The sequence below is a fragment of the Branchiostoma lanceolatum genome, chromosome 1 (assembly GCF_035083965.1).
Source record: "Branchiostoma lanceolatum isolate klBraLanc5 chromosome 1, klBraLanc5.hap2, whole genome shotgun sequence".
In the NCBI taxonomy this organism is placed as follows: Eukaryota; Metazoa; Chordata; class Leptocardii; order Amphioxiformes; family Branchiostomatidae; genus Branchiostoma; species Branchiostoma lanceolatum.
The window spans coordinates 19,758,558-19,781,123 of NC_089722.1; the positions used below are offsets into that span (position 1 = coordinate 19,758,558).

Genomic DNA, 22,566 nt, shown 5'->3' on the forward strand with positions numbered 1-22,566 from the left:
CTATTTCTGTGGCTGACTCCATGTACCCATCGTTCCGCCGCGTGGCGCTGGAGAGGGTGAAGAGTGGGGAGTGCGGAAGCCCGTCACCCGAAGATGACGCAGCCGTTTCCTCCTGCTTAGGTACTGTAAATCTTTAAATGTTTGCGCTGCTTTTATCTTTTTTCAAGAATATGCGTTTCCAATGCATTAAGTGTTCTACAGAAATGTTACAACCGCGAATTTAGTAAACATCGAAAACCTCCCATTCCCTTCGTATTCTACCGCGAAATTAAGTCACCGCGAAAATATACGAGTTTACAGTATGTCTGAAATGTCTTTTGCATTTGGGCTGTTTCATTTTGGGGGTTTAAGGGGTGGTCAGATAGAAGAAAGTTTTCTTGTTGCCCGTCACTTCCAATCTCTCTTTGAATTACTTTATTGTTGCTGACTCTTTTTCCTTTGATTTAAGTTTCTATATCCTCTATCTTGTTGTTAACTTTTCCTTACAAATTAACGTTTTTTAGTAAAAAAGAACATGAAAATAGAATACTTTCCAAATTTTTGGTAGGCGACAACTGGCAGTTGAAGAGCCGGGATCCCCGTGACATCCTAATGCGTAACCTGCCACCCCCTCCGTCGGAGAGTGGAAGCATCCACGGCGGGAAACAAACCCTGAAGAGAATGACATCTGCTGAAGAAGGTATGGCTGAAGGAGTTGAAATGAAGTGTATGTGTGAATTTCTTGTTTTACTAATCATAGTGAATTTCTCGTTGATTCTGTCTTTGCATTTTCCCTCTGACTGATAAGGAAACAAATGTGGAGATGCATATATGTATATTTATGTATGGGCCTGATACGGGTGTTCCGGACCGTGTGATAATTATCCATATATAACAAGAAATTGTTGACGGCATAGCTGTGGGTCAAACTAGAAAACAACTTCTTCCCCGCAAACTCTACCTATTGTAAGCAAAAAATGTCAATACGCAACTCACACGCACAACTTACATGCAAGTTAACCTATCTATCTTACATTGTACAGCTAGAAACAGAAGTTCTTAAGATCATTTTTGATGATTCCAGAAGCGAGACGAAGGAACTTGGAGACGGAGACGTACCGGGCCGTCGGTGCTTACGAGAAAACGTGCGAGAAAGAAGTCAGCTTCACTGCCGGAGCGACAGTACACGTCATTCACAAAAATGAAAACGGTAAAGCCACAATACCGCTAAAGAACAACACAAAATTGATTAAGACTTTTTTGTAATTATCGTAACATACCCTTCATTGACACTAATCCGCCAGGTTACATGAATCCGTTACTTTGAAAAACATTGGGTTTGAAACATCTCTAGCGCAGCACCTCCCAGTTTAGATAATCACAAGTGCATTATACTGGGAGACGTTGGGTTGGAGATCTGTTTAGACGCATCTTTTCATGGTGGCAGAATTATGTACCCTAGTGGAATTATGTTAGTAGATGCTATTTTTATCCATACTTGACTTCAGTTTTCGAATCCATTTTCATGCTTCTCCATACACAGGAAATTAGTAGCTCTTCGTTCGATGCGTTTCGTCCATCTAGTTTCCAAAAAACAAACGAGACTTTACCGCGTTTTAAACTAAATGTCCTATCAGCATAGCCGCGCATTTGCAATATGTCGAATTGATATAACTTTTCGATATCATACAGATATGCATATCCTAACCGTAGTAATGATCCTGTTGAATGGTTGATATGGCCTTAACGGTATTGCATTTATATAATAGCTTTACAGTATTATCGATATCTGTATATATACGTATCAGCAATTTTGATACAATATATTTCGGAACGCTAGGGTGGTGGTACGTGTGGATAGGTAAAGACGAGGGCTGGGCGCCGGGGTCCTACCTGGAGCCGATCGACCACGACCCGCAGAGGGACACGGTCTTCATGGAGGGTCAATCCTCTGCCTACATCACCACGCATGCGTACACCCCGCAGATGGAGGATGAGTTGCAGTTCGAGAAGGGTCAAAGGGTAGAGGTCATCATGAAGAACCTGGATGGCTGGTGGCTTGTCAGGTCAGTAGATACAATAAACTTAAAGCATTTTTGATTATTTTGTTTTCGCCTGCGTCCATGGGCGCCGCCATGTTGGATTTTGACGTCATGGAGGCGCCATCTTGTTTCCGGTTGGAATGTGCCGTTGGAAAGAGTTAGATTGCGTCATGGCGAATAGCATTTGGTGCATAAGGGGCGACTTTCTTCTTTTTTTATCCATCATAATCTACAGATTCTACGCAGGAGATTTTGACATAACTTTGTATTTTTCTTGTTATTCTACGTGAATTTGTAAAGTTAGCAGCGTGTCGTTGTAGTCTTGGTAAATGTAATAGTCATCCGGCAGTCGATCAATATTTGTCTTTAAAATTTATGTATGACATATCTTTTATCATAGTTAGACTTTTGAATCGATTGATTGAATGTGAGTGCACCTTTAGTATATGTTCTCTTTCAGACCATAAGTCTCTATTCACTCTTTGACTATGTAGCACTTGAAAAGAAATAACCATGGTGCAACATAGACAATTGTATGTTTCCCACAGTATCGCTGAGAAGCAAGGCTTTGCTCCTGCTACCTACCTGAAGAAGGTGAATAAGGTGTCCCGTCGGTACAAGAAGACCCCGGGGAGACCCAGCAGTAGACCCAGTAGCACCTCCAGTAATAATCAAGAAGAAGAGATGAAGTTTCTTGGGTTACATGATATCAGCTTCATCCTACCGGAGCAGCTAGAACACGCAGCGCCTCCGAGAAGGTACGGAAGAAACAAACAAACAAACAAACAACAAACATTGTATTACACTCTTAAACAAACCCGTAAGCCCCTGTCACACAGAGCCGACCATGGTCCCCCGACCTTCTCCAGACCATGGTTGGGAGTTAGTAGTGAGCAGTTGGGACTTGGTCAGCGAGGTCGCGTCCTACTAAACGTCGTCTGCGTCAGGAGAGTTTGTCCACCATAGGGTTTCTTCGGCTGGTGTGACTTCCCGCTTACTGACTCTCCTGGCCAGTTGTTTACCCTATTTTGGCCACATTATACTCTCCGTACCCCCGTAGGAACGCCTGTTGGACGCTATGGATACATCCCTGTTGTGCACTTTTACAAAACAAAACAAAATCGAAGAAGAAGTAGAGTCGTAAGTTTGCGGAGAAGACAGATACTGCATCGAGCGTTGAATAGGCAAAACGAAAATATACCTGTGTTTAGATGTTGATATGTTGATATGCGCATGATTTTGTTATATAAAAAAGGCGATGTATATAAAAAAATTTCAACCTAAGAATGCTGATTAAGAAAACTTGTTCTTTCGTTAGGTGTTCCATTATGGAGGTGGTGGAGAGTCGTCACAAGAAGCCGTCCAACCGCCGATCGGGGGTCAGATCGCTCTACATACAGGACCCGATCCCGGAGGATCCGTGATCAAGATCAAATCTCACTCAATAATGTTAGATCCCTGTCAATATGTGATGAAGATCAAATCTCACTCGATTTTAGGGCCCTGTCACACTTGTGCGTATATTCAAGTGCGCATGAGTTGCGTATTAACGCTTTTTGGTCTGCAGGGACAAAGTTGTTTTCTACTTTGACCCACCGTTGTGCAGCCTAGTGATCGAACCTAAGAAATCACTTATTCGGCTGTAAACTTAACCTAAACCAAAAACTATCCAGACTGGGGGGGGGGCTAAAAGTGCCCGCGGCAACTTTGACATCGTATTACTGCCAAACGATGTATGCTACGACTACCAAACTTGGTGACTTTTCCTAAAATTTTGTTGGGAACAATTTTATACTAATGGTTAAAGTTTATCATTTTTCATGTTGCCATGGCAACCGGTTTCTGACAGGCATTTTATGCAAAAATCATTAATTTTTTGAAAACAATGATATTTCTCAGGTTTTCTTGCACAACTACACTAGTTTTCCTACATGTATAACATTATATGTAATTAGATGTAACTTTCCTGATTTAATATTCATAATTTATGCTAATTTTATGACGTAATCAGTCAAAATCCAAGATGGCGGACTATATCACTATTTCAGGTATCAGCAGGCTTTTTTGCCTTTAAAATCGCCAATACCTGACATTTTCTTTATCAGAAACATTTAGATTAACGTTTCTAGTCTATTTTCAGTGTCCTTTGGGGTCATAAGTGGAAAAAAAGAATTTCTAAAAATTTCAAAATGGCCGATCCAAGATGGCGGATCCCAAGGGATCGCTAACAACACATGACGTCACTCTATGGCGTCATTTTGACGTCAACGTACTTACCATTGACGTTGTATGCCTTGCATACCTTAAAATGAATAATACAAACCGTTTTGTTTAATACCTTTAGATATTTAGGGAATTCCCTATTTAGCCAATAAAATCACATCGATGACGTCATAATTACGTCATATTACGTCACAACGTCACCAAAATTACAGGAATGATAAAACTTGACGTGAATATCACTCCCTGCAAATTTGGTGATGATACATCATACCGTTCGGAAATTATGAGGGGGGGGGCCGAATCAGCCCCCCCCCAGTCCTAGATATACCAAAAAAGCCCAGTCTGGATAGGGTTAATACGCAACTCATGCGGACTTGTATATACGCACAAGTGTGACAGGGGCTTTAGATCCATGTCAATACGTGATCATGGTGACATCACACTCAATATCAGTAGATCCCTGTCAATTGGACATCATGGTCTAATCTCATTCAATACTAGATTCCTGTCAAAACTTGATCATTATAAAATCTCGCTCAATACTAGATCCTTGTCAAAGACCAGATTGTGAAGGACACTGGGTTAAACATTCGGGAAGCAGAGGCTAGGGCAAGGGACAGGACTTCTTGGAGGATCCACCTGGAAAGCAAGGGGCCAATTTATGGCCTGTGCACGTAGGCCGGCAGGAGGAAATCTCACTCAATTCTAGATCCCTGTCAAACCGTGATAATGGTCAAATCTCACTCAATACTAGATATATGTCTAAACGTACTCATGATCAAATCTCACTCAAAACAAGATACATGTCTGTGATTATGGTCAAATATTACTCAATTCTAAATCCCTGTCTGTGATTTAATGGTCAAATCACACACTTTGATATTTACGTAATTGTAGCCATAACAGTTATTCACTTTTTAGGCTAAACTAAATGTTGTCCTTGTAAACAACTTGTGACAAGTTTAAGTTTAAGTGTATCAACAACATTTATATAGAGAGAGCGTACGCACAAGACTGACGACACAATTGAAAAGTTACATACAAACGTTTGCAGTAGAAAGTCATGACTAAGTTTCCACCGGACCGAACTTACTGCATGTAAGCAAGAAACTGAAGTTGATGTACGGATGTAGTAGGTTTATAACTCATTTTGTAACTCATACCGAATTAGTTGCTGTAAGTTTCACTGTTATAACAAGCTCCTACAAAGGTTGAACCCCTACAAAATTGCTGAAATGCAGGCACTTTGTTTTAACAAAGTTGACACAGCGACCAGTTGTCGTAAAACTTAACTCCTTCAAAATTGTGACTGATCACAAGAACGTCAACATACGCTCTACACTACAGTATATAAACTAAATCCTAAAAATTCGGAAACTTAGAACTTGGTCGAACATATCTATTTAAATACGGTATCATTTGCGTTGTATTATATATCATTGAAAAACTTGTTTATTATCCGTCAAAATAATATTCAGGTTGTTATGATCTGATTAATGATACCAGCGCTGAATTTGTGAGTAGGTCGCGAAAGAAATGTGCTGAAAATGCCCTTGCTCATTTGTCCGTAGGTTTTAATGAATAGACTATGCTTTATCTTCGGAAAGCTGGTGTTTTCCTATAAAATGATGCCGAAAACAAATGGTGAAATTCTCCTGCCAACGTCAGGCGCCCTGTACGTTGACAGGAGGGTTTCTGCACGTTTGTTCTGTGACACACTCGCCCCGTCAGCTCTGGAGTTCAACTTTTAGGATCATGGCCAATTTGGCATCATTGTTAAGTGTAATGAATAAGCTTTCCAATGATGTATGATACTATACAATTGATTAAGTAGCACTCGAGAAATGAGGGATCAAATCTAAGTTTCCGAACGTTCTGTGCTGAGTGCATTTCGTTTTTATTTATAAAAGGGTTTGGAACCGGACATTCGAACATGATTAGTGTACAGACGTCATAGTTTACTGTGTTGACGTCACAATTATATGTGCACTGTAAATATGCCAACGGAATGAAAATACAATGTATGTCTTTGGGCGTGCATGTTTGCTTAGCTTCTAAAGAAGCCATCTTTGCAGATTAGGATTGGGCGTGTCGTAAAGTCATACATGGGGATGTAGTTTAAAACGGGGGGTGGGGTCAAAACGGGGTCATATTTGGCCCGAGGATGTTTCCGTCTAGTGAAATCCTTTTACCGCTTCTGACTATACAATGTACAACAGCCTCAAAGAACTTAAGAAGATCATTTATGTACAAATGTGTATATCGAGTTCTATTTTGCTTTGTCAGCAAAAGCTTTTGAAATGTCCTTGCCGAATGGGCTGATATGAATATTTAATATTGATAACAAGATTTTGAAGCGCCACCTTGAAATAAACCGGACTGAAGACAAAACGAATTCCACACCGATTCTTTGTGTTTTATTATTCCCAAAATATGATAAACTTATTTTTTAAGATATCATTTCGTGGGTTACTGACCAGATACAAGTGCAACCATGTATTTCTGTTATAACAAGCATCAGACGTATTGACTGATGTAATTATAAAATTTAGGTCACTTTTGTATCCAAAGCAAAGACGAACAAAAGAAAAGCCCTCAGGGGACGGTGTCAGCTGTCAGGTCAGTCCATCTCGGTTTTCCCGGGAGCATCTCAAAGATAAGCCTCCATTCCTTAAAAATTTAACGATCTAAGAGAGACAACGGCAAACTATTGGATAAGATATAAGCGATCATTCTGTTATGTTTAATGAAAAAAAATTGTTATACACAAGCTGACTGTTAAACACATTCACGACGCCCGTAACTGTTTTGGAAAATAAACGCCACACCTACCATCGCTATGAAAACATTTCTTTTGAAACCACCCGTAAAGCAAGCCGATGACACGAACCCTTCGCGATCCAATGAATGACCCTGTATGGGCGAGAGGATACGTAACGGTTCTTTAAATCGACAGTGACAAGATCGGAAGGTTGGGGTGAAGGTGGTCATCTTTAGGGCACTTTTCTTTCAAGATGTCTGTTCAGGCGACTTGTAAGACGCTGTCTGCCGGAGGAATAGTGATTCTCTTTCTTATGAATGTTATGATGAGTTACATGGTGTGGATGGACCGTAATACGTTCTCTCAGCAATACGTCCGTAGCAACCGACAACTCATCGACGACTTTCAACACTATACACCGCAAAGGTATGTAACAGTTAATACTAATCTTTGTACGTAAGATGCGTGCTTTTCTTTGTAAGAGAATAAAACATAAAATGTCGTAATGTGAAGTCTAAAACTTGCTACATGTTGGGTTTTAAAGAATTTGAATACTAACGGTCAGACGGTCATCGATGCGTGTCCGTGCCAGGCCAGTGGTCAGTGTGTGCCTAACCTAATTCCACTGACCTCAATTATCTTCACTGAGCACTCACCTCTTCCAAAGGGGCCACTTCTCCTTTTACACCTGTCGGTTCAAATGTATTTTTTAAGAAAACATTTCGGGTGATTACTTTCGCTAATTATTTCCATTTCATCGGTTTATTGGGAAAAATCAATTTCCGGATGGCTGGCATGCCTCGTTACGTTGGGATGTTTGCGGACTCATCGAAAAAAAATGTGTTCTAAAAACGCAATAGTCATTCTTGTTAGCTTCTCAAGTCAGGCATGATGTGATGACTGGTTTGCTCCGCCCGATGCGCTTGAACAGTCGGCCGGTGTCCTTGCTTTGTTGGTAAAGGGCTTGGTCAAATACGTCACACAATCGTCGATCGTACGATCTCTAACTGAGGGCGTCATTCTTGAGATAGTCGTGCATTTGTCCTAGTCTCTACCAGACTAACTAGCCTCCACCAGGCCCTCCCAGGGGTATGGATGGTAGAATTCGTGTGAAAAAGGAATAATTAGCCTTTCACATTTCGGAGCCTGCAAATGAAACCCTGGCAAATATTCTGCCTATAGGCGGCGTAGTTAGTCTGGTAGAGACTACAAACTTACTACGCCAGATGTAGAGGGAATATTTGCCAGGGAAGTTTGGCCACCAGAGGTTTACATTTGCAAGCGTAATATATACCTTACCATGGACTGACTCTACTGGCCAATTATTCCTTCTTTTTCTTCCAAATTCTACGATCCATACCCCCGTAGGAAGGCCGGGTGGATGTGTCCTACAAAATTAAGCTGTCTTATTATAGAAAAGGCTGACATATATAGCCTTGCCGGTGGCTGCATTGGTTCTGTCACAACCTGCTTGGAGATTCTACGGCATCAGAACGAATGTGACAGCGCAGTAACGTTATAGGTTAATGAACCCAGAAATGTTGGACCAACGAAGAGCAGAAAGACAGAATTGTGAATTCAAAATCCAACGGCTTTTTTACAGCATAGCTTCAGAGAAATTCATGATCGTGATATGTGACACTTAGATAGCGATGACTATTGTAGGATGCATATTACGCATATTAGATACTTCGGAGTGTTTGCATTATTAATAACATAATATTATCCTGTGTTGGGAGATTGGGTTTTTGTGTAAGGGGTGTGGTCTCACTGTAACGCAAACAAGAATGCCCACAGGCCATTCTCTTGAAATTAGTTGTTTTCAAAGAATTCGACTAGAAAAGAGCAGCCCAAATTATGTTCGATCGTAGAACCCTGTGTAGGTGTCATTCACCGGGGAAAAAAAATAATTTTTCAATGAATGGCACCCACACAGGGCTTTTATTTCACATGGATTTTCATTCTGACGTCTACATGTTTCCAAGAAAAACATTCGTATATATAACTGCAAAAACACAGCCAAACAGACAGACGAAAAACAGGACCTCCACCGTGAATTAGTAGCCTCTTCCATTGACCCCATGACCTGAGCTGTCATGTCTGATTAACGACTAGTTTTACCACCTCTAATTTCTGCCATTCCGACAAGTCTGACCATTGTCACCTTCCCACTACTGCCACTCTGCTGGCAGTGTATTGAAATAACTAAGGAATAACTATGGGCACACACAAACACAAACAAACATACGAAAACTCTGTACACAGTGCCCCACCTGAATGAAAACATAGCACGGTCCCAAAGTACTACTCTCCAAGCAGAGGAGTGGGTCTGGTTGGTTTTTGACGTGTTTTATACGTTTTTGTCGGGCTTTCTATTTTGTCATGTTATTTTTTGTCTTTGTGAAGGTCGCTCTATACTTGCCGGATGAGTGATAATCCGGCGCAGTAAAATTGTTACCACTAATGATAATTCATTGTTCTCGGGGAGGAGTACTGCCACCTCTCTTCAATGGAAGTAAATAGGTTTGCCCCGCCCCAGGGTCAGTGCCGGCAGAGGTGTGGGTTATAGAGACAAACAAAAACATGACAAAGTAGAAAGCCCGACAAAAACGCCTAAAACAGGTAAAAAAAACCCAGCCGGACCCACTCCTATGCTTGGAGAGTACCAAAGTACTGTTCTGTTGATACAATAAGCCTATTACATGTATCATGCCTTTTGGATGCGTGTTACTTTTCATATGATGTTAAGCCGCAGACAAAAGTGTCTTTCAAAAGCGACATTTACCATAAACTACAAAACGGGACACACCCAAGCAACTATGGTACTGTATTTGCAATTGATTTGTATCATACTACATGCAATAAAAGCTAACTGCATGGGTTTGATGTAAACAAAAATGAATACCAGAAATAAAACTCTAATACACATGTTCATATCTACACAGAATCGCTGCCGGATTGCATTCTCTACCCTGACTTCCTTCAAGAGACTCTTATTAATCAAAGTAACAGAAATCAGAAGTGACCAAAACCGACGGACACGAACAATATGCCAGCTCTCACTCTCAAGTCTCATGTAGTTACTGCTTACTTGCTTCTGTCGAGACCTTCCAGTCATGAGTCGAGATGGCAGCCCAAGTGTTTCGGTCCTTACCATTTATGTGTAATTTGTGTATCGATTTATTAGGAATTTAGATCATGTAAACTGTATCCTTTTATATATCTTGCCTGACCCTTACATCTTCCCTCATGACCTCAATGAAAAGCGGTCTGCAGGCCGATTTGAGTTTCTCATGAATGAACAAAGGATCAAAGAAAAAAAACCTAACATAAACATCTTTCTTTTCCAGTACCGAGAATTTGGTGGACACGACTTTGATGACGACAAGGCGGTCCGGTAGCCTACGTACAATCAAGTCTGAACAGACAGCTATCCTCAGCGGAAACAAATCCAGGGAAAGTCTAATAAACTCTGTGTCTACAAATATTTCTGTCAAAGAGGCCCCAGCGCCTAAGAGAAAAGTCAAAAGAATAGTTAAGAAAAAAGTTATCAAAGTACGTAAGAAAAAGCGCAAGACTCCGGAGGTACCGAAAAAGGAGATCGAGACAAGCAATGATACAAGAAACTTTACGGATGCGCAAAGTTTACATAAACCTTTAGATAGCCTGGAAAAAACAGCGATTAATAAATCCATTGTAGAAGAAATACCAAAATTAGTATCATTATTACGTGCGGAGAACGCTACAAATCACACTTCTTTCGCATCGCCCGATGTGGTGAAACAAAGTCCGGATGTTGGGACAAATTTGACCAAACCTGAGACAGCAAAAGCACCTCCGAAGCCGAAGAAGAGAGTCAGGAAAGTTATCCGAGTCGTCAAACGTGTAAGGAAGCCGAAGACAGTTGCCCAAGGCAAGAAACCTGAGTTGACTTTCCTCACAGAGAGATTTCAAGCTCTCAATAGTTCAACACTGGTGCCAGGGTATTACAACAGCACAGAGGTCGAGAAAATGAGGCAAGTTTTTTGGTTTGTTTTCAATTTATTTGAATACATGCTAGCATGCTATTAGGTTCCTGCGCTAAATGAATTTGACATCTTTTTGAATGTTTATTTCGATGTGTGAGTTTTTAGCTTAGTGTTAGGCCATGTTGATTTGATTATATGGATGACATCCGCGCGCGCATCAATAAAAAATAGAGAAACATTTTCGGCTATGCTGTAAATCGTGAAAAGCAGATGCAAAATAAATACATGCTGTAAATTGAAAAAAAAAATTAGAAAACGGATACTAATGTCGTAGAATGCTTAAGTTGATTCCAAAGTCAAAGAAGAAGTTTTGAAGGAAAATGAGGAATCTATATTTCGGTATACCATACTCTGTGTTTAGATTTGTTCATCCTTCCTGAACACGTAAATGTCATAATGAAGGCAACTTTTTTTTAGGCGAAACTTTTTTTTCTTCGCACGCTCGCATCAGTTTTGGAGTCCCCATAGAATGTCATCCATATAATCAAATCAACACGGCCTTACACAGAATGTAAGTGACTGGGTTTTGTATCTAACTAACAGAATGACATTGTTCACTTTCCAGAAAACACGTCTTGAAGTTTTACAGCCCGGAAAAACACTTAACGATGACGACATCTAACCTACGAGTTGGCCAGCACGTGAAGTACGAAACTGGGGGAGGTTATTTCAACGTCACCGAGAACTTCTTCAAGGTCACCCCTACAGAGTCTCCACTACAGGGCCGCCATTTTAACTCGTGCGCAGTCGTAGGGAATTCTGGGATCGTTTTGAACAGTAAATGTGGTCCACAAATCGATTCCATGGATTTCGTCATCCGGTGCAATCTACCTCCAATCACAGGTTACGAAAAAGACGTCGGCTCGAAAGCAAACTTCACCACGATGAATCCATCGGTGATTCCATGGTACTATAGAAAATGGCTGAGAAACAAAAAGGACCACGAACGTTTGTTGCGTCGTTTGAGGCAGATTGGGGACCAAATCTTGTACGTTCCCGCTTTTACAAATGCCGGTGGAGGTCACGTGAACGTTGTTGCTAGGTTCATGCTGCAATACAATCTTCAGATAAAGACAGCGTTTCCGCCTGCCGGGATCAACAATGTCGTCAAATCGTAAGTTAGCGTTCCTTTTATCATGTTTAACCATTCTTCTTCTTCTATTCCAAACAAATAAGGTCCTGAAGGGGATATAGGACTTCAAAACGGGGTCAAATCTATAGGGGCCAAACGAGAAATCTATCTCGTCTTTGCCACTGTTGCCTTCTGTCCAGCCCAGCCACAGGTTACATTTTATTGCCCCAGTTTTTCCTCAAGGAAATTCCATTAGAGGCAAAATCCTATGCATACCTCTGGGGCGCCAAAATGGTAGCCTGGCACTCTGAGTAGCAAGGCATGGTAGACAGCCCACTATTTTCCGTAACCCCCGCAATTTCTCTGCTAGTATCCGCCTAGTATGCTACCAGTAAACTCAGAGTAGCATTCGAGTTTACTGATATATTTCGAGTAAACTGTGTATACTCGTCTGGTATCCTTACACTTTTTGTCCTAATATTTCAGAATCTGGAAAAACTCGCAGTTCAAACTCCACCGCCCTTCCACGGGTGCCCACATGTACGCGCTGGCTGCTACGATATGTGACAGAATACACATGTACGGGTTCTACCCCTTCAGCACAGACCCCTTCGGAACGAACCTCAGGTACCACTACTACGAGAAGAGAAAGATGGTCAAAGTTGGCACTCACAACATGCCCGAGGAGTTCAGGGCGTTGCAGATGCTCCACCAGCGGGGCGCACTGGTACTGCATACAGAACCCTGCCAGTGACTCATGTACTTTTATAGTCTCTACCAGACTAAACCGCTCCGGCTATAGGGAGAACATTCGCCGGGGGACTTTGGCCATGGAGGGTTTCATTCTAGGGTTGCATATTTGACCCTCTCTCCGCAGCCGACTCCCTTCATACAATTGACTCTATTTGGACAATTTCTACTATTTTCCCAGGGACCCGCGAAGGCTGGTACAGCCTAGTACTTTTCCATGAATGTTGAAAAATGTTAACTTCAAAACCGCACTTTCAAGCTAAATAGGAAGACAAGTGCTACTTGAAATGTGGCACTACTTTACTTGAAGCACGAGCTAGGGACACTTATGTGATATGCTGGACCACTAAAATGTAAATTATTTTCAATGCGTTATTTCGGTTTCGAGATAGCGAAACCTATGTTACACTCGTTCTCATCAACGGGCGCCGCAATCTTGGGATTCTGAAACCTTCCGGCAGCCATCTTGTTTCCGGTCTAGTTTTATCATCCTTCCCCGGGGAACGCGTATCTCCGTACCACGGATTCTTACGGGTTTGGGTTTAATGATTCTAAGATATCCACATAGTGGAGAGTATCTGTCCCGTTTACATACCCTGTTTATTTACAGGAGTGAATAAACCAATAATAGTCACAAAAGTGTCAATATATGTGCAATATCAATTGACATTGTAATCTACAAGACGTGCTTATATCATCGAATAGAAGAGCTCAAAGAATCACGGAGAAGGCGTGTGCTGAAAATGCATATGTCGATGCAATTTTACCAATGGAAAATACATTTTTGAACTACAGTCTACCGGTCGGTGTTACGGTTATATATAATTAACATGGCTGAAAATGTGCGATGCATATCAATACATTTATGTTGAATTTGTGAGTAACTGCGTCATGTACAAATCAAATGCTTACACCAGAATAACTACAAATCCTTGTAATCTCCAACAGTCACGCGGTACCTAAGGAATGGTGTAATTGCATAGGTGGTATGAGCATCTCACAAAAACAACCCTCTCTCTATATATATATATAGCTAGATCATGTTTCAGGGTAACGTAAGCAAGTGAGTTTTTAAAGGAGACCCAAGCAATAGTAGGGCCCGAAATCGGATTTTCAGAATCAATTTATGTAGTCATTTTTATACATGATTAGTTCAAACAACACTATCACAATGTATAGCGACGTCTACATTGTTTGTATAATGCAAAAATACGACGCCGTTGTGATGGGAGAACTCACCGAAAATCGTCGCCAGGGTTTTTGTTGGCTCACGGAAGGAATCATCGTACGGCACGTTTTTGCGTGGTTTTAAAATGCTCAAATTAGTACGCAAATGTGCTAAATATAACATTTCGGCATCTTTTTATTTGCATATTTTGGGCCCTGATATTGTTTTGGTTGCCTTTGATATGCAGGAAGATCCGATTTTTTTACTTCAGACTTTTCTTTATTTTTGCTGATACAAAAACAAATTGATGCACAGACAAGAGCAGACGGCACACACAGAGCCCTCGCCCACACTTGAAATTAAGTTGCTCTCCATTGAATGCTTTGAATGCAATTAAGGACTACGATAAAAGAAAATTGTATTTTCTAGTACTATGCCATCTTAAAGTCTTTCCCATGGGAACGATGCGGATAAAATTGAGTTTTTTTGTGCTGTAATCTAAATGAATTATTGATGATATATGATTCTCTTTAGTTGGAAACTGAAAAGGCATCCCAAAGTCCAATTTTACTGAGCGGAAGTTCTAACACCCCCTCCCTAATTTGCATGATTAATGAGGGAAAGCACCGAAGAACCATTCCCGCCAAACGTTTTATCAAAACACTTAATGGATGAATCGATGCCATTCCCTTTTGTCCGTCAAGGTCTTACAAGCTTTTCCGTCATAGGCAGCAGAATCGAATGTCGCCACATGCTTGAAAATGAGGCGGTCGTCCTGGGCAGGGATAAGGCCCTGTGCGGTCCCAATTCGCGCCAGTCGTGTTGGGCAGGGGGCGCATTGGGAAGGCCGCTTAATGCTTGTACCTATTGGGAAAATTTTCAGGACCGAGGAAAAAGAAGTCGGAATGACCGGATGGTCGCCTTGAGAAGGTGGTCGCCTAGGCAGGTTTCACTGTATCATGCATATCTGTGTCATGTAGCCCTGGAGGATTAGCCCCCTAGAGGGGCTAAAGGGCATCTCAGTAAACTCAAACTCAACTCAATGTATATGAAGATCAGATAGCTGCTCAAATTAATTATAGCGCGGTCACATTTGACGTAGGCCGTCGCACGATTGTGATGTAGTAGCAGGCTATTAGCCTCTACCAGGCTCCGCGGGATGGCTGGAAAAATAGTAGAAATTGGGCTAATAGAGTAAATAGTGTGCCAAGGGAGTTAGCTACGGAGAGAGGGTCCAATCTGCCATCCACGGAATGGAACCTTACTGTATAGCGGACCTACCCTGGATAGCGAAGTACCGCGGCTGATTTCTACTATTTTCCCAGCGATAGGACGGAGCCTGGTAGAGGCTAGCAGCCTATGGTAGAATCATAACAAGACAGCTGAATTCTGTACGACACATGTACGAACATCCTAAGAATGCTTTCAGTTTGCGATCGTACGATGTTCGCACGACGAATGTGACCGTGCCCTCACTCTCGAACTTTAATGAACAAATGAAGGGTCGAATGACTGGACATGAGTGAATTCAATTTGTCTTCTGAAAAGGCAGAGCCTTATTCTCCCGCGGAAATAAAACAGATTGGAGTCTTGAAAAGAATTTGATTTATAGTTGCACAGTAATCTTTAAACGACTAACACGTTATCGTAAGATCTATTCAAATTGTTGTGACGCCATCGCTACTTACGGGTCACACTCAATTTTCGACAACAGTTTCTAGCTTAATGAATTGTTTTAAAAGTGAAAACTTTTGATGATACACAGAAAACAAGATAGAGGCCGGTATGATGTGCAAACATGTTTAACTTATTCCCACGTATCCCATAACGTTTCTCACACTTGTTTACCTGCAGCTGGTCAGATTATCGATCAGGCGAAAGAAAACGGCACATAGATACGCATAACAAACGTGTCTTTGCGTGATTTTTAATGATACAGCACAATTATAATTATAAGTTGGTTCATTTTCAAGATTCCAAGGAGAATCCTTGAGGTTTCCAAGTAAGTAGAGAATCTGAGCAGTCGTGTTTCTTACATGTATTTTCACCTAACGTAAACATATACGTTAGCTTTACAGTAGAGGAAAATTCAAGAAAGATAACTTTTTCGGAGCCTTTCTTCAAATCTCCCATCTGCTATAGGAGAGACTGATACTTTCAACAAACTACTGTGGCATCATGATGTGTATTCTGTTTTGGATTATGCTACTGTCACATTCGCGCCGGTGCCCGTAGGGGGTGTAGCCCCGACCGGGCCCCGACTCGCGCCACAAATTTGTCCCGTTGGAATGTCGGATACCAGGGAGGCGTTCTCACGATTTGATTCCGTCGTTTTACCGGGTGCCGGGTTTATTTTAACTCCGATATCCCGGGGCCCGGCCTAGCCCGGTAACCGCAGGGTGCCCCACGGATCAAAAGTGAAAAAAGACCAGTAAACTACCCGGCGGGGCCCCTCTTTCAAATGTGACCGTAGCATTATCCCGATACGCATGGCAGGTTGTTGTTTTGGTTCCAAGTGTCCCACGCCCGTTGGATGTACTCAGGAGTACGGCAGATACCGAAGGCGGGGTAGACTCCCTCTGTCCCCGCCCAACACCCCAGCCCGGACTCGCAGTTACACGGAGAAGAGTCGTACGCCAGGGTGCACATCTCACCGTCCTGTATGTGGAGGAAGAATTTGTGATTATAATCAGATTACATTTAATTGACCAATCAGAAGGAGAGATTCATATCACCCAGTAGAGTAGAGTAGAGTAGAGTGGAGTGGAGTGGTGTGGAGTGGAGTGGAGTGGAGTGAAGTGGAGTGGAGTGGAGTAGAGTAGAGTAAAGTAGTGTAGTGTGGTGTGGAGTGGAGTGGAATAGCGTAGGGTAGGGTTGGGTAGGGTAGGGTTGGGTAGGGTGGGGTAGGGTAGCGTAGGGATTAGGTTAGGGTAGGGTAGGGTAGGGTTGGGTAGGGTTGGGTAGGGTAGGGTAGGGTAGGGTAGGGTAGGGTAGGGTAGGGTAGGGTAGGGTAGGGTAGGGTAGGGTAGGGTAGGGTAGGGTAGGGTAGGGTAGGGTGGAGTGGAGTGGAGTGGTGTGGAGTGGAGTGGAGTGGAGTAGAGTACAGTGGAGTGGAGTGGAGTGGAGTGGAGTAGAGTACAGTGGAGTGGAGTGGAGTGGAGTGGAGTGGAGTGGAGTGGAGTGGAGTGGAGTGGAGTAGAGTAGAGTAGAGTAAAGTGGTGGAGTGTGGTGTGGAGTGGAGTGGAATAGCGTAGGGTATGGTAGGGTAGGGTAGGGTAGGGTAGGGTAGGGTAGGGTAGGGTAGGGTAGGGTAGGGTAGGGTAGGGTAGGGTAGGGTAGGGTAGGATAGGGTAGGGTAGGGTAGGGTAGGGTAGGGTAGGTAGGGTAGGGTAGGTAGGGTAGGGTAGAGTTGAAAAAGATTTAACATGCCAAGCTTAAGATTGCAATGTTACGAAATATTGAAATTTTGGTTTACAATGAAATCTGTTATCTTCTTATGTACCAAAAGCACAAATGTAAGTTTTCAAACGCGCTTCTCAAAACTTGGACAAATGTATTTACATGTGTACTATTAAAGGATCTATACGTCATGCATGGATTGTGATCTCTTATATGAGTTAGTTTGGAAAGGCTAGTGACCTACCTATATTCCTCGGTGTATATGGTGTCATAAGGCCTAGTCATTTGCTCTAAACACCTCATAAAATTTCATCGTTCGCTTCAAACACTTGGAAATTTTATTTGGTGCTCATATATAGCAAGTGACCAGGCCTTATGATACAATTTAAACCTCGGGGCGGGTCATTAACCCTTTATTGATGCATGTTTTGTGTAATGCTTAGGCCCCAAATGAAAAAAGGGGCCCCGCCGGTACGTAGTTCACGTCTTTTTTCACTTTCTGGCGTGACCACAACGTGGCCCCGTGAGACAACCCGCGGCTGTCGGGCTATTCTTTTGCCCGGCCGGGACCCCGAAAATTTTTAACTAGGACCTAAAGTCAACGCGGGACCCCATAACACAGAGACCCCGTAAGCTAATCGTGCGAGCATCGGGAGGTACCCTCCGATACCCGGCAGTCCACCGGAAAAAATGTGTGGCTTCGGGGCCCGGCCGGGACTACGTACAACCCCGACGGACACCGGTGCAATTGAGACCTGAGCATTAGACGTTACCTGAGCCTAGCCTCCGTTGCAGACTCCTTCCGGCTGTTTTCATTTTCTAAGTTTCAGTTTTACTATTACTTTTTTTTCTTGTTGTAATGTAATAGTATAAAAAAACAATAACTTGAAAAAGAAAACAGCCGGGAGGAGTCTGCATCGGAGGCTAACCTGAGCCGGCGGTCCACAGTACCCAACAGTAGCATCAGGGTTGGCAGAGCTAGAGATGAAGAACAGCGGTTCGACCATGGGACGAGCACTGTTCCACCAGCGGCAACACTCCGTTGACAGGCAGTCTTCGTTAGAGTTACAACCCGTGGTCTGGGCCTGGGAGGAGCAAAGCGAAACGTTTTATGTAGGAGCGTAGACGCAAGTCAAAGTCAAAGTTCCTTCCCGCACCGATGGTGCATAGGTCGGCGGCCATCTCTATTTTAGTAGCCCTTGGGCCACACAACTTTCCGCTGGTTGTGATGTGTGTGTTTAACTTCCATACTCTTTCCCAAATGCCGAGTGCTAAGCAGAGAAAGCAGTATGTACCATTTTTAAAGTCTTTGGTATGACGTCGACCCGGCCGGGGATCGAACTCACGACCTACCGTATGCAAGGCGAACACTTTACCCCCACTAGGCCATTGCACCGGTAGCGTAGACTATGGCCCATATCAAAACTCAAAACAGACAAGCAAAAAGAAATGTATATACGGCACAGGGATATATTGATAAAGTGACATATAAAAGCATGGATGACAGAGTTCTATTGATGTTCATATTCATATCTGTTGAGCTATTCATGTTATCGTACTGTCCTTATCTGTACATTACCAAAATGTCAACAATAGTTTCTGTATGTGATCATTTTCTCAGTTCAGACTTTGCGCAGGAATAGACGCTTTTTATGTCTTAAGTACCACAGTTATCAACCTAGGATTGATTGTTCAAATTTTCGTATTTTCCGAGAACGATAGTAAAATGGAACTTGTTGTCATCAAATACAGTAGTTGTCACCATCCTCGACAGGTAGCTTTAAAGAACGCTTGCGGTCAGATGTGCAAAGACTAGGTGTGACAGGCCGTTCAGTGTAATATAACCAGTTTCTACCGCGCCGCGTGCCTGCGAAGCTGGTGTGTTACACCGAAAGGCGGTTAAACTTACCAGCTATATACTGAAACAGAACGAACGTACCTTGATCGACAAGACTTGGACAAAGAAAAAGACAGCAACTGCTAACATCTTGAAGCGTTTCTACAACGTTCTCTGGAATTAGGGCATAGAAAATTAAACTTGCTGTTTCTTCTGCTATTGGCCATTAGATAATTTTCTGGTGATAAGTTGATTTGTTGGTACATAATATTGTACAGTATTTCTTTGGGGTCGGCAACGTTTCTTCAATTACAAAATGCCAATTGACGGTTTCATTGTTGTAAGTTTATCCTTTATCAATTATTGATATTGATTTATTCCATATCGCATGGCTTGGTATAGATGATATACAAACAACGATTTGTCTTGGTCCAGTCTATTTCCGTCTGCCAGAGGGCGTGTCTTCCTGTCCGCAATGTCCGGTAAATTTGTCATTCGAAGGCGAGATACTGTGGAGAGGTCACCTTGGCACCTTTATGAAGGTCACACATCTAGGTAATAAGATACGCCAGGTGTCTTCACCTCATTAACATATCAATTCAGTTTTGGTTGAAACCCTTGTTATTCCCAGTTATTCCCTTTAGTCACTGACCAAAAAACAGCAGATGCTGTCGGAAACGTCTGACTGTTTCAATTCTTATCCCGTTGCTTGAGTAATTGTCATTTGGCGGGTCACCTTGGTCTTTTCGTAGCGACATCTGGCGAATGATTTGGATATAACAAGTCCCGGCGACACTTCTTGGCCTATCCCTAACAAACTAGTATTCTGTCGCAATATGACATGACGTGTCAACGTTTCATCAAACTCCTAAATAACAAGCAACGATAAGGTGTTTTTTTTTCAAATTCAAAAGTTCTTCAAAAGTTAATCACCTGCCAACCGCGCCGAACATCAGCCGACCAAGCCCCCGAACCACTCCCAACCATGCTCGGGGGAAGGTCAGGAGGCTTATGTTCGGCCATTTGTTAAACCAAGGAGGTTAAATTTAACAAACGTGCTAGCCTAGGGCTGCGTGCGGCTATGGGTTAGAGTAATGTCCTTGCATTCGGAAGGTAGTAAGGGGTTCAAAGCCCGGCCGGGTCATACCAAAAACACTGAAAGTGCCTGCATATACATGAGAAATGCGGTTGAACCTCTTCGTTTCTACGGACCAGGTTGCTAAGGTATGACACGGAACGTTAATTAATCACAAAACTGTTAAACAGAAGACAAACGCCATTTGCTTGTAGGCTTAACTATACACGAAGGGTGATGAACATTTTCTCAGCCACACACAGAAATAAGACATTTTTCTTAACAATTGTGCCCCGAATTTTTAGTTTTGCGGATAATTTCTTGCTGAGGCTGCGAAATTATTGATCACCCTTCGTAAGTGCGTAATCCTTATAATCTCACAATCCTGCAGGCCCGCAATCCCTAAGGGGTTTTGCCGTTAATCAACTGCAAAAGGGCGCTTTTATCATCGCAAGAAACCATTCGTTTTAAGGGCTAGTCCGGTTTTAAGGGAGCTTTCAAGCTATTCCAAGCAAGGATGCTATTTTTAAAACGTTATCCTGGGAACGAAAGGGAGGGTACGGAATTTCGCGCATGATACCGTGTGAAATGTATAATTTATGCCAAAGTTCTGTGTGCAGAAAGCAAACAATGGTGATCAGGTAGTTCAGTCATGTGTCACGTACATGGTTGTCAATGGTGTGTAAGTAAATGAACAGGTTACTGATTGTGCTCACCGTCTGGAATGGTGTTCGGTTACGCGCTGGGCTTGCCAGACACCAAACAGAATAAACACGCGGGAGTTAGTGAATGACGCATGAATGTTAAGGCGCGCCTTTCCGAATCCAAACGGTGAACAAAGAACGTTATGCACATGGCCCGATCGGGTCATATTTTAACACCCATTTATGCGGAGAAAAACAGCTAAATTTCATCATGCCTTTAAGGAAGAGGTGTCACCTACCGAGAATCTTCCGGGGAGGAATGGTCCTTCTGTTTGTGTTGAACGTGGCTATGTTGTACATGGTTTGGCGCGAACGGTCCACGTATGCAGAACTACGCTTTCACCTGATGAAGTCAACCAGTGACGTCCACGAAACGCCTCAATGGTATGTTGTTGCTATCTAATCTCTGAGCTCCAAGCAGATCTCTCGGTGGCAAGGCAGGAGTGTGGCCTCCACAAGGCCCTCCTACGGGCGTATGGATCGTAGAATTCGGCAAAAAAAGGAAAGATTAGCCAGTAGAGTCAGTCCACGGTGAAGATCACGTTTTGGTACAGGTTGGCCCTTTTGATACTGCCTCGCCGCCGATAGATCTGTTGGAGATTAGCTGCTATCGTATAATGTTAATGAACTCTTCAACGTTGTGTTCCCTTTTTGTCTGAAGCAAAATGTATCGTTTCCTTCTTTCTATAAGGGCTTGCAAGCTGTCTTACACGAGGAAATAAAACGTCTTCAAGTGATAAATACTTATTATTATTACATTTTTTTTAATACTTTTATTTTACCATCACTAAAATAACCACCCATTCTCTTACAGCGTCGAGAAGCAGACAGCGAAAAAAGTAATCGAAGAATTCGTGGCAGTCACAACTGCAAGACAGCCCAGTAAAATACCGAGACTCAAAGTCGATTTAACAAATCAGACTTTTGGGAAAAACAATACAGTTGAACAATTGGTACCTAGGATTGCTGTGCCAAAGAATGTGAGTAAAGGGCCTGTACCCCCATCGAAGAAGAAGCGGAAAGTTATCAAAGTTATTAAGCGAGTCGTGAAGCGTAAGAAACCTACCAATCAAGAGAAAGCCAACTTGACTGAAACAAAAACAACGGACAGCTGTGCTTTGCGAAATGCATCGGAGCAGCGTTGGAGTTTCAACAGAACAGAGGTTTTGAAAATGAGGTAAGTTACTACTCAAACTATCTCAATTAACAAATTAGTAATTATTCCGACATTAGACCTATCTCAATAGAACACAAGACAATAGTGGATCGTTTGTAATCTCAAAGCAGATGTGGGAAGGCAAAATCGTAATGCTTTCTAGCCCTCCGTTTTGGGGGATTTTCGCCAAGAGGGAAAATAAAGAAAATAATGCTTTCCGACCCTTCCCTTTAAATTCTCGAAAAAACTGGGTAGCTTGCAAGCGTTGTGATCTTGCCTTCCGACATCTGCTTGGAAGTTAGATTGTTTGGGAGGGTGTGAACATTTAGAATAAAACACAAGAAACAGACTAATGATACAAAATGACAAATT

The 22,566-nt window shown here is 42.4% G+C and overlaps 3 protein-coding genes and 1 long non-coding RNA gene across 5 annotated transcripts; 3 read left to right on the forward strand and 1 right to left on the reverse strand.

Moving 5' to 3' along the window:
- LOC136446438 (neutrophil cytosol factor 1-like) lies at positions 1 to 3,681 on the forward strand. Its single transcript, XM_066444845.1, has 6 exons — positions 1 to 120; positions 548 to 679; positions 1,064 to 1,189; positions 1,820 to 2,045; positions 2,570 to 2,779; positions 3,340 to 3,681. Exons 1-6 carry the CDS (start codon positions 21 to 23, stop codon positions 3,443 to 3,445), a joined length of 900 nt encoding a protein of 299 aa, XP_066300942.1. The 5' UTR covers positions 1 to 20; the 3' UTR covers positions 3,446 to 3,681.
- Positions 3,682 to 7,049: 3,368 nt separating this feature from the next.
- Positions 7,050 to 11,021, forward strand: LOC136439972 (uncharacterized). The gene is made up of 2 exons (XR_010756603.1): positions 7,050 to 7,431; positions 10,356 to 11,021. It is a non-coding gene; the product is annotated as an uncharacterized lncRNA (long non-coding RNA).
- A 620-nt stretch (positions 11,022 to 11,641) lies between these two features.
- Positions 11,642 to 12,859, forward strand: LOC136446523 (CMP-N-acetylneuraminate-poly-alpha-2,8-sialyltransferase-like). Its single transcript, XM_066444964.1, has 3 exons — positions 11,642 to 11,782; positions 12,005 to 12,147; positions 12,592 to 12,859. Exons 1-3 carry the CDS (start codon positions 11,642 to 11,644, stop codon positions 12,857 to 12,859), a joined length of 552 nt encoding a protein of 183 aa, XP_066301061.1.
- Positions 12,860 to 15,938: 3,079 nt separating this feature from the next.
- Positions 15,939 to 21,375, reverse strand: LOC136439977 (uncharacterized). 2 transcript variants are annotated; one of them, XR_010756604.1, is made up of 3 exons: positions 21,278 to 21,375; positions 18,352 to 18,507; positions 15,939 to 16,681 (listed from the first exon to the last, which is right to left on the reverse strand). XR_010756604.1 is itself a non-coding variant. In XM_066435698.1 (3 exons), the coding sequence occupies exons 1-3, from the start codon at positions 19,407 to 19,409 to the stop codon at positions 16,499 to 16,501; spliced, it is 387 nt and encodes a 128-aa protein (XP_066291795.1). In that variant the 5' UTR covers positions 19,410 to 19,478; the 3' UTR covers positions 15,939 to 16,498. The 2 variants fall into 2 exon arrangements, 1 of the variants encoding a protein (XP_066291795.1); XM_066435698.1 differs by lacking the exon at positions 21,278 to 21,375 and adding an exon at positions 19,362 to 19,478.
- Positions 21,376 to 22,566: the final 1,191 nt, after the last annotated feature.

Bases quoted from the DNA above. Each gene is read 5' to 3' on its own strand.
- LOC136446523 (XM_066444964.1), top strand. From the start codon at position 11,642: ATGACGACATCTAACCTACGAGTTGGCCAGCACGTGAAGTACGAAACT. The intron at 11,783-12,004 runs GTAGGGAATTCT...CGTTTGAGGCAG, and splicing joins ATTTTAACTCGTGCGCAGTC to ATTGGGGACCAAATCTTGTA. The intron at 12,148-12,591 runs GTAAGTTAGCGT...CTAATATTTCAG, and splicing joins ATCAACAATGTCGTCAAATC to AATCTGGAAAAACTCGCAGT.
- LOC136446438 (XM_066444845.1), top strand. From the start codon at position 21: ATGTACCCATCGTTCCGCCGCGTGGCGCTGGAGAGGGTGAAGAGTGGG. The intron at 1,190-1,819 runs GTAAAGCCACAA...TCGGAACGCTAG, and splicing joins CATTCACAAAAATGAAAACG to GGTGGTGGTACGTGTGGATA. The intron at 2,780-3,339 runs GTACGGAAGAAA...TTCTTTCGTTAG, and splicing joins CACGCAGCGCCTCCGAGAAG to GTGTTCCATTATGGAGGTGG.
- LOC136439977 (XM_066435698.1), bottom strand. From the start codon at position 19,409: ATGTTAGCAGTTGCTGTCTTTTTCTTTGTCCAAGTCTTGTCGATCAAG. The intron at 18,508-19,361 runs GTACGTTCGTTC...TGCTCCTCCCAG, and splicing joins TCCAAGTCTTGTCGATCAAG to GCCCAGACCACGGGTTGTAA. The intron at 16,682-18,351 runs GTTAGCCTCCGA...CTCCACATACAG, and splicing joins ACTGTGGACCGCCGGCTCAG to GACGGTGAGATGTGCACCCT.